The 10,651-nt window shown below is 43.0% G+C and overlaps 1 protein-coding gene across 1 annotated transcript in view; it reads right to left on the bottom strand.

Moving 5' to 3' along the window:
* Positions 1 to 2,171: 2,171 nt before the first annotated feature.
* LOC106574139 (FH1/FH2 domain-containing protein 3) overlaps positions 2,172 to 10,651 on the bottom strand; it is a 214,502-nt gene continuing 206,022 nt past the window's right edge. Inside the window, 7 exon segments of the mRNA XM_045697307.1 lie at positions 2,172 to 5,742; positions 6,151 to 6,318; positions 6,525 to 6,720; positions 8,361 to 8,384; positions 9,820 to 9,963; positions 9,965 to 10,013; positions 10,180 to 10,370. Coding sequence (XP_045553263.1) covers positions 5,660 to 5,742; positions 6,151 to 6,318; positions 6,525 to 6,720; positions 8,361 to 8,384; positions 9,820 to 9,963; positions 9,965 to 10,013; positions 10,180 to 10,370 — 855 coding nt within the window. The 3' untranslated portion in view covers positions 2,172 to 5,659.

Below are 10,651 nucleotides of genomic sequence, written 5' to 3'. Positions count from 1 at the left end.
AAGAATACTCCTGATGTCCGTCTTTTATTTTTCTGCCATTTTTCTACCTGGCTGGCTGGCTGGCTACACACACACACTGTGTAGGTTATTTACAGTAGGAGATGGGCTTCTATCATCTTCAATCATTCTATTTGGGCTTGATCTAAAAGGTAGCTGCAAATGTGGAAAGCAGGATTAAAAATGACAAGAGTTGACAGCTGTATGGAGTTCACCATTTACACAACACTTGCCTGCAACCTTTTTGTAATTTTAATAGTTTGTTTCATATTGGCTGGCTTCCAACAATAGCTGAATTTTGCAAAAGCCCGCGAGCACCAATTCAGGTTTCAGTGGTGTTTTTCATAATCTTTGCATGCTTACCTGGGTTAAATAAAGGTGAAATAAAATAAATAAAAAAAGTTCACTCTCGCGACAATTTAGCTTTTTTGCAACGAGACCATTAAATATATTTAAAGGTAACATTATGTGAAGAGAGATGTCTAGTTCTGTTCAGTTTGGGATTTCAGTTTATCGCTAACCTTATCACAGGGACTTTGAAGCACTAACTACATCCGTGCTGATTCCATCTTTTGTATTAAATAAATGGAATAGGTACTAGCTAGCTTGAATAGTTAATATTTGCACGCTAGCTCTGCATATTCCTGTGTGTGTGGCGATTGACTGGATTACAACCTCCCTTCACGTAGCAAGTGCCATAAGGCTGGCGTGGATCGCACCATTGTCGAGGCAAAGGGTGGGGGTTGCAATCTTTTGAAACTTCCAAAACGCATTAAGTGTCTATAATCAGCACAATTAAGTTCATTGCAGTATTATTGGTCATTATTTAAATTACATAGTTATGTTTCCAGTGACATGTTGGGGGGGACAAATCATATTTTCCCAGGATGGGGGTATGTGTCCCCCCGTCCCCCGGATTTCCGCCCTCTGGTTGGTTAGCCTTGTCCCATACCCTCTCTGTTGGTTAGCCTTGTCCCATACCCTCTCTGTTGGTTAGCCTTGTCCCATACCCTCTCTGTTGGTTAGCCTTGTCCCATACCCTCTCTGTTGGTTAACCTTGTCTCATACCCTCTCTGTTGGTTAGCCTTGTCCCATACCCTCTCTGTTGGTTAGCCTTGTCCCATACCCTCTCTGTTGGTTAGCCTTGTCCCATACCCTCTCTGTTGGTTAGCCTTGTCCCATACCCTCTCTGTTGGTTAGCCTTGTCCCATACCCTCTCTGTTGGTTAGCCTTGTCCCATACCCCCTCTGTTGGTTAGCCTTGTCCCATACCCTCTCTGTTGGTTAGCCTTGTCCCATACCCTCTCTGTTGGTTAGCCTTGTCCCATACCCTCTCTGTTGGTTAGCCTTGTCCCATACCCCCTCTGTTGGTTAGCCTTGTCCCATACCCTCTCTGTTGGTTAGCCTTGTCCCATACTCTCTCTGTTGGTTAGCCTTGTCCCATACCCTCCCTGTTGGTTAGCCTTGTCCCATACCCTCCCTGTTGGCAGTGGTGGAAAAAGTACCACATTTTCATACTTGAGTAAAAGTAATGATACCTTAGTAGAAAATGACTCAAGTAAAAGTGAAATTCACCCAGTAAAATCCTACTTGAGTAAAAGTCAAAAAGTATTTGGTTTTAAAAGTACTTAAGTATCAAAAGTAAATGTAATTGCTAAAATGTACTTAAGTATTAAAAATTATAAATCATTTCAAATTCCTTATATTAAGCAAACTAGACGGCACAATTTTCTTGTTTTTAATTTACGGATAGCCAGGGGCACACTCCAACACTCAGACATAATTTACAAACAAATCATTTGTGTTTAGTGAGTCCGCCAGATCAGAGATAGTAGGGATGACCAGGGATGTTCTATTTATGTGCGTGAATTGGACCATTTTCCTGTCCTGCTAAGCATTCAAAATGTAACGAGTACTTTTAGGTGTCAAATCAAATTGTATTGGTCACATGTAGTGTAGACAACTGTAGGCTACAGTGCAGCCAGGGGAACAGGGCTCCAGGTGAAACATCATTGACAGGAGTGAAAATGATGGACATGAATTCAGTATACTACATCAGATACAGTACAGGGCCAGACTACTAATAGTTGCTCTGGGATTATTACCAGAACACATTTAACAAAGAATCAGATGTTTTTTCCCCTCACACAACACAATTCACACAGTGTCTCTGAATGTTTCTTAAGAGACCTTTTATTGCAAGATGTTCATACATACAGTTGTTGTTGGAGGGGCGAAGACGCAAGAAAAGCTCACAGAGTCTGGATGTGTCCAAGTCCCACACTGACTTACAGTACAGCAGTGGGTGAGAAGGAGATAATATAGCCAATCACAGAAAACATGGGTTTGCATCCCAAATGGCACCCTATTCCCTACACAGTGCACTACTTTTGGACTCTATGGGCCCTGGTAAAAAGTAGTGCACTATATAGGGAATATGGTGCCATTTGGGATACACACCATGTTTTATTGAGTGCAATGTTTTACTGAGTGCAGCCTTTGACTGCTGAAGGTTCCATAGGAGTACTAGGGGCTGAAGCGTTACAAATTGCTTCATTTCAGATTGAGCCGACATATGCAGTGTTTACCATGAATGCAGTCTATGCTAATGCAGGAGCATTTTCAATCACGCTAAAACGCTGAACTTCAGCGATACAGATTGAATCCAGCCCTAGGTGGTTACATCGACCACTCCGTCTATCCTAATGTGTTTCAAGTCATGTGCAGAGGAAAAACAATAAAACATAACAAATGCTAAGCGTCTGAGCATCAAACCAAATGAATGTCCCTTTATCCATAACATAACGTGACACGCCACATCTGTAGATATTTCTTTTGGCTTGGTTTCACTTAAATTACAATTTCCATAGAATAACACTGCTTTGTTTAACCTATAATACACTATTCTATACAAAATACCAACAAGTCAAAGACATAAAACACATCGTTGTGACATTTACATCATTTTACAGCATTCTTCCCCCATTATTACTTTACATGTACTCAGAGTTACAATACTCAAAATGACCATCTGAGAAAAAGGCTGAAAGAATATACTTTGTCGTTCTGTTAATGTTCTGGTTCTCCTCAATAAAAGATGCATGCTACAAATGGTGTATAAGGTGCAGGATAGTTTCATACCAAATTGTAAGTTCTCCATGAGAAAGACATATAGGTGTGCGACTGTTATGTTGTGGCGTGGCTTGTGTTGCTGCAAGCATATATTCTTTCATGTTTAGTCGACAATGGCTGTTTCCATCACAGTGAATGTTTGTGACTGTGTAGAATCATCATACAACTCTCTACACAATTCCAAATGTAAACTGGAATTATGCACTTTAAAAAAACTAGCTAGCTAGCTGACTGTAACCACTACACCTCAATAAAAGTCAACAGTGTAGGAAAGTTCAGATATAGTATATGTCCTAATTCTACATTAAGGCAAATGGAAACAACTAATATCTTTTTGTAGAACATTTTTTGTGACAAAACTGCTAAAATGGAAATATTGTCATTAGACAATCAGCTATAACCCTAGTTTAGTTGTGATTCAAAATAAAACTGCAATGCTCAAATGGAAGAGGAGAACTGTTTCCAAGACATAAAGCCATGGAACATAGTACTGAAATGTATTAATCTAGGAAAGAATGAAAACAGGAAGTCACAGCTGTTGAATTGAGCTAAGGAGGAAGTCCTTTCATTACACACAGTAACATTTTCTGTAACAAATATCTCCCTGAACATTACTGAATAAATAGACTTGTCTATAAAAGGCACTCATTCAGTTGAAGCTCATATCGTTTTTCTATAATAACCAATTATTAATCTCTTACTTTTAAAAAGAAATTCTTAAATGTTGCCTAACTCTTTGACACAGAGAGTAAAGAGAGAGTATGAAAATGTAACTAGTGTAAATATATCTCCCTGTCAGTTCTAACACTCCACAATAAGTATGTCTCAACCATAGAAGAAAGGCTTTGCAGCGAACAACAGTAGCAGCTTGCGTAACACTGGTGTCATGCATGCAACACGTGTGTAATTGTAGGTACTAGGTAGGCCTATAGGCTAAAGCTGGAACATGTATGTTGTAGGTAGGCCTATAGGCTAAAGCTGTAACATTCGCTACGCGTGATTGACAGACGTCAGTCTGGACCCAGTAGCATCGTCCCGTCTGTACACTTGTCAGCTCACAGACTGTTCTGACCAAAGTTGATGACTCTGATATGCTATGTGTTTTTTAAAAGTGGAATCCAGTAATTGAATTGTATGTAGTAAATTATACCTTCCCTCTTAACACATCATGGTGTGTCCTCTTGGAATTCCAGTTTGTTCCATCTGTATAAAATCCAACTGAATCAACAACATGCAAAATTGGAAACATTTTAGTTTGCAAAAGTCCAAGGAATCTGTTTACTTTTCCTCCCGAAATTAGAGCGTATAATCAATTGTGCTACTGTTTCATTACTGGTTCTATCTGGTGGATTCTTTAATTCATCTGATATCTGATTGGTACATCAGTGTGTGTCAAGGATTTCACCTTCCTTTCCTTTAAATATCCAATTTCTACATCCAGTGCAAATATTCCTTCTCTGAGCACCTTTTTTCTCTCGCATTAAAGTATTTTAAAACCAAAAAAACTACCACAGTAGTATAGTAGAACAAAACAGCCTGTGGACACAGCCATTTTTTTTTTTTATATAAACTAAAAATACTGTCTGACACCAAGCCCAACACACATGCTCATCATAAGTGGGGATAGATAGCATCAATGCTAACGTCTTTAACACCAATGCTAACTTCTTTAGCATCAATGCTAACTTCTTTACTATTCAACTCCGAGGCCATTTTGGTTCAGACACATGTCCACAGTGATTCAAGCACTCGCGTGTCCCTCCCTTTAGAAGTCCTGAGGCTAAAGGTCTTCTTGTTAGGTAAGTCTGTTTGTATCGTTCAGTCATAGGGTGAATCTCAATTGAGGAAAAGGTTAGGGAGGAGGAACCTCAGATCTAGTCCTCCAATGCCTTGTATAGACAGGTGAGGATAGAAGTAATGAGGAATCAAGGAAATACAACTGAGATTCACCGCTAGTCATGTGGTCACTGTGGGCTTCATCAAGTGATTAAGACTTACAGTTGGGATGGGAGCTGTTCCTCATAGGCCTCAGCCTCATATTCAAAGGTTAGGAGAAACAACTGATTGGAACAACACGATTAAGAAACACTCAAGTCGGCACAGCAGCATAGTGTAGTGGTTTGGATGCTGAACTTTACCTGAGTGTGTGTGTGTGGAGCTGGGTCAGCTGGATCACTGAACCCCTTTAACTGCCCCTATACCAATACCACTTTGTTCCACTGAAAAACATCTATTATCCTGGATGAGGACCATATTCATCATGGTCTCTTCCTGAACATTGTCTACCATCTTAACCAGGTGGCACACTGTGTCACAGCTACCTGCACAAACCACAGACAGAAAGGTGAGCTACAGTCATCATAAAGCTGAACCAGGGGAAAGACCAAGCTAAGCTATGGTGCAGCGGTTGACTGGCTGGCTGCATGAGCAGGGGTTAGAGGTCAGGGGTCAGTGAAGGGCGGGGCGGGGCGGTAAGAGGTTTTCCCAGGTGTCTGTGTGTGCTGTCGGATCCAGCTCTACTTCTCTTCCTGTCACACAGCCATCTCTGAACCACTGGACAACCCCAAAGCATTGGCCTCCTCTGGCGTCAGACCGCTTTTCAGTGTTCTTCTCACTGTAGAGAGGAAGAGGGGCAGGGAGACATAGAGAGACAGGGAGGGAGGGAGGGAGAGAGACATAGAGAGAGAGGGAGAGAGGGGGAGAGGGGAGAGAGAGAGAGAGAGAGAGAGAGAGAGAGAGAGAGAGAGAGTCATGAAGAGGTTTAAATAGAACTGGATGTATTTACTGTAGCATTGTGTTGTTGAACTGTATCACTCCTCAGGTGATGCTGGAAAATAAGATAGTGTGCATTAACACTGACAGAAAGTCCACAATCAGATGTCGGGGCAGTTAAACCTTTGGCCTCACCACATCCAAAGCTAATGTAAGGATACTGTAAAAAGAAAAGTTGCAAATCTGATGTCAAACAAAGGCAACTCTTACTTCAAATATTTTGTTAGTGTAAAAAGGCCCTCTGACTCACGTGACTTGCGGTTGGCTCTGGACCTCTTCCTCTCGCGAGGCTCTGTCCGTGTCCTGGGCCCCTGAGTGGCTGACCTGACGATGCGCTCCATGATCTCATCTGCAGCGTCTGTCTCTGTGCAATTAGGTGGGTCTTCAATCACTGATGAGCCCCAAGGACCCACACGGCCTAGGAGAGAAGACAAGGAGAGAAGACAAGGAGAGAAGGAGAGAAGAGAAGGAGAGAAGACAAGGAGACAAGGAGAGAAGAGAATGACAGACAGAATCAACCTCAGGTGTAGTGGAGCTGGCGGTTGTAAAAAAAAAAGAAAAAGTCCTTCAGAAGTTTCCCTTTTTTACAGGAGTTGTGTGAAGGTGGTGGTCTGTCAGACTGACCTGGTCTGCTGGCTCTGGTGCGTGAACGTAGGCCTGGCACGGTGGACGCTCCACTGTCACTGCAGCCCTGCAAGCTGCTCTTCAGCACTGCCTTCATGTTCTCATGCTCCGCTGCATCCTCTGCGTACTGCAGACCCTGCGTCAGCACGCCCTCCTGGCTTACACTCCCTGGGGCGCTACCGCCAAACTTTCCATCCTGTGGGGTGGATTAGGAGAGAAGAGCTAGGTTAGAGATGAAACTTCCTAAATCTATCTATGAAAATGGTTCAATTGGTCATCATGCTCTGGCACCATTAAGAGCACTCAATTAGAAAACAACTAGAAAACAACGACATACAAATCCATTCTGGGTTAATCACAGTTCTATACAGTATTCTCCTGACCAACAGCATGGGAGCTATATTTAAATGGTCACATGCTGCATGCACTTTTAAAAATTGTATCCCACAAACAGAGGCCATATTTATTTAGTATCTGTAACAAACAAACAAACAAACCAACAACACCCCCCACCCCCCACAAAAACACACTGTCAAAAAACCATTCACCACAGGTCTTTGTCATAACTTATTAGTCATAAGTTAACATTACTTAGACCTAAGTTATCAGCGCTATGTGACGACCGTCTTATGAACCTTTACATCACATACAGTGAAGTAAAACCTAACCCTCTGTATTGAAACCTGTTGATTTCTTCCCTGTTGACGGTGATCGCCATCTTGGTTCCATTATAGAACAAACAGAGCTGTGTAAGCTGATTCTGGTCAGCAGAGTGAGGCTTCATCCCAAATGGAACCCTATTCCTTTTATAGTGCACTACTTTAGACCAGGACTCTGGTCAAAAGAAGTACACTATACTATATAAGGAATAGGGTCGCATTTAGGACTCAGACTCTCATGTGGACCTCATTGTTTTTTAAGAGATGAACCTCTGGTTCTCATGAGGTCTACTACCCAGGATTAGGTTCTATCAGGAAGTGCTTGTCTGTGGATTCTGACCCCCTGGGGTCTGGTTTGAGTTTGGCCTACCCTGCTTCCCTTGTCTGTGGACTTGCAGTGAACAGAACTTCCATAGCCTACCTTCACACACGCACGCACGCCTGCACGCACGCACACACACACACACACACACACACACACACACACCCTAACACTTAACCTAACCCCAGTCCCAACCCTCAAACCCCTAACCCTAAACCCCCTAACCCAACCCCTAATTCTAACCCCTAAGCCTAGTCTGAAACTTACTACCTTAGCTGGTTCATCTAACACAGTGTCAATACCTACCTAGTCTGATAACTACTACTGTAGCTGGTTCATCTAAACACAGTGTCAATATCTAGTCTGATAACTACTACTGTAGCTGGTTCATCTAAACACAGTGTCAATACCTAGTCTGATAACTACTACTGTAGCTGGTTCATCTAAACACAGTGTCAATACCTAGTCTGCATCCCAAATAGCGCCCTACAATCCACTAGGATAGAGTGCCATTTTGGAGACACCTCTAGTATTCAGTAAATACTGTAAAGACTATAAATACTACATCTAGTAGATGTTTTTTAAACGATGCCGTTAGTAGAGTTACAGTCTAGTAGGAATCAATAACAACTCAATAACAACAAGGATTTGGCAGTAATGTTGGTTGTACAGGTGGCTGCATTAAAAATCACAGCAAGAAATACAGAGGACACACAACCAGAGAGAAATATGTCAACTTGATCGTGATTAAGAATTCTGGCCTTTGGTTCAAGGTTAGAGACATTACTACCACAGGAAGAATAACACACACACATGCACCTGTTCACACTTTCACACACACACACACACCCATACCTCACCATCCTCTTCATCCTCACTCTACAGAGGAAAGGGAAGAAGATGAAATGAAGAGGAAGACACAGAAAAGGAGATGTTATGAGATGTTCTGGAGGCGTCATAGTCAGACAGAAAGAGCAGAAATATGACCTCTGACAAAAAGAAGAATGAGGAATGTTCTATTCTGTAAATGAGGTTATCTAAAAACGGTGGTCGACTATTAACACACGTCTTGTCTTTTGTACGGTCCACAAATTCACCATTAGATATGACGACCACACAACTCCCTGTGAGATCAGCGTGATCACGCTGTGGGGCTAGTTATTTCTCCTGCAGGGACATCCAAAGGTTGGAATATTTCACACAGTGATTGAATTAGGGTGCTCTTGAACTGGAGGTGAACCCTACCAAGGACAACAGGCCCTGGAGCGCTGCTCCATCTCCCACCTACAGCAGGCTGCAGGCCCCTCTGGGCTGGAGGGAGTTTCATCATCACACAGGGAGGAGGGGGAGCAGGTGGAGGGGGCAGAGGAAGAGGAGAAGAGGGAAGAGGAGCAGGAGGAGGAGGAGGAGGGTGGGTAGAAGGAGGAGGAGCAGGAGTATGGGGAGAGGGGATCAGTCCTGCTGTTTTAGAATAGGATACATAGTAAACAGATCACTGATAATTGTTACAGTAACCAATCACTGTACTGGATGTGTGAAACTATGCTGATGTCATTGGAAATTAATGCGTTGTCTGGGATGACCAGTGGCCATGTGTTTGGAGAGTGAGCAGGTGGGTATGAAATCCTGAGGATGACAATGAGGAAGTTCAAAAAATAAATTGAGAGAGTCTCAGGTGAAGAGAACACAGGAGAAGACTGGAGAAGACATAAGAACACAGGAGAAGACAAGAGAACACAGGAGAAGACAGGAGAAGACATAAGAACACAGGAGAAGACAGGAGAATACAGGAGAAGACAGGAGAATACAGGAGAAGACAGGAGAATACAGGAGAAGACAGGAGAAGACATAAGAACACAGGAGAAGACAGGAGAATACAGGAGAAGACAGGAGAAGACATAAGAACACAGGAGAAGACAGGAGAATACAGGAGAAGACAGGAGAATACAGGAGAAGACAGGAGAAGACATAAGAACACAGGAGAAGACAGGAGAATACAGGAGAAGACAGGAGAAGACTGGAGAAGACAGGAGAAGACTGGAGAAGACATAAGAACACAGGAGAAGACAGGAGAAGACAGGAGAATACAGGAGAAGACAGGAGAAGCCTACAAAGGAAAAAGAGACCAGATGGGGAAAGGGACTAAAAGTGTTTAAATATACAAGGTCTGCGTCCCAAATGCCACCCTATTCCCTTTATAGTACACCACTTTTTTAGCAGAGCCCTGGTCAAAGGTAGTCCACTATACAGGGAGTAGGGCACCATTTGAGCCACTTCCCATGAGCAGGCCTGTTAGGTGAACAACAACACTCACATCTGTGATCATCTTTCCTCTGGTCTTGTTCCTCTCTCTGTGGTTGGCCCTCTTCTGTTTCTGTTGCAGGACGCGTTCCCGCGTGGTCCGGTACTCCAGGGCAAACTCACTGAGGATCTTACTGAAGCGGTGGATGCTGACCTCCCCGCACAGCGTACGCTGGATGGCCCAGGAACAACAGGAAGGCATGGAACCTGCAAGACGTAGAGAGAAAAACATGATGACATCACATTGCAGTTTACGCTGTCAGACATCACACCGTTATCTCTCTCTGGAGAAACAGATGGGGTCAAAGCTACGTTGGATGGTATTTCAACGAGTTAAAAGAATGCATCAAAAGACCCTTCACTATAATCATACCGGTTGATAATTCTCCGATGGACTATCTTCAAGATGATGATTCTCTCTGCACAGTCCTTTAGGAAGTCGGACATCTTCTGTTTGAGCGCAGGCTTCATCTCGTGCTTGGCGATGACCTTGAGGTGGTCCCACGATGCTTTGCAGCGTCGCTCCATCTGGCTCAGGTTGTCTTGGAGCTGGTCGAAGTCCACCTGAGAAACAAGGTGGCAGAGAAGAAGTTTACTTTATTGTCCGTTGTTCACAGGAAATGGAAATGTGTCGCCCCTGGATTAGTTTAGAGGTTAGACTAAGTGCCTTGCTCAAGCTACACAATGACAGGAGATGGCATTTTGGATTTGATACAAGCAACCGTCGTAATTAATGAGTAACACCTAAAGCTGCCTACATGGACATAAAATAAATGATTTATGACAATCATTATTGATTAGGGCCTAGGTTCAATCCAGACTGCAGAGCATCCTTGTTAGAACGC

Source organism: Salmo salar, chromosome ssa02, assembly GCF_905237065.1.
Source record: "Salmo salar chromosome ssa02, Ssal_v3.1, whole genome shotgun sequence".
Lineage (NCBI taxonomy): Eukaryota > Metazoa > Chordata > Actinopteri > Salmoniformes > Salmonidae > Salmo > Salmo salar.
Note: the sequence above shows the minus strand (reverse complement) of the source record. Positions and strands in the feature narration are given on the sequence as shown.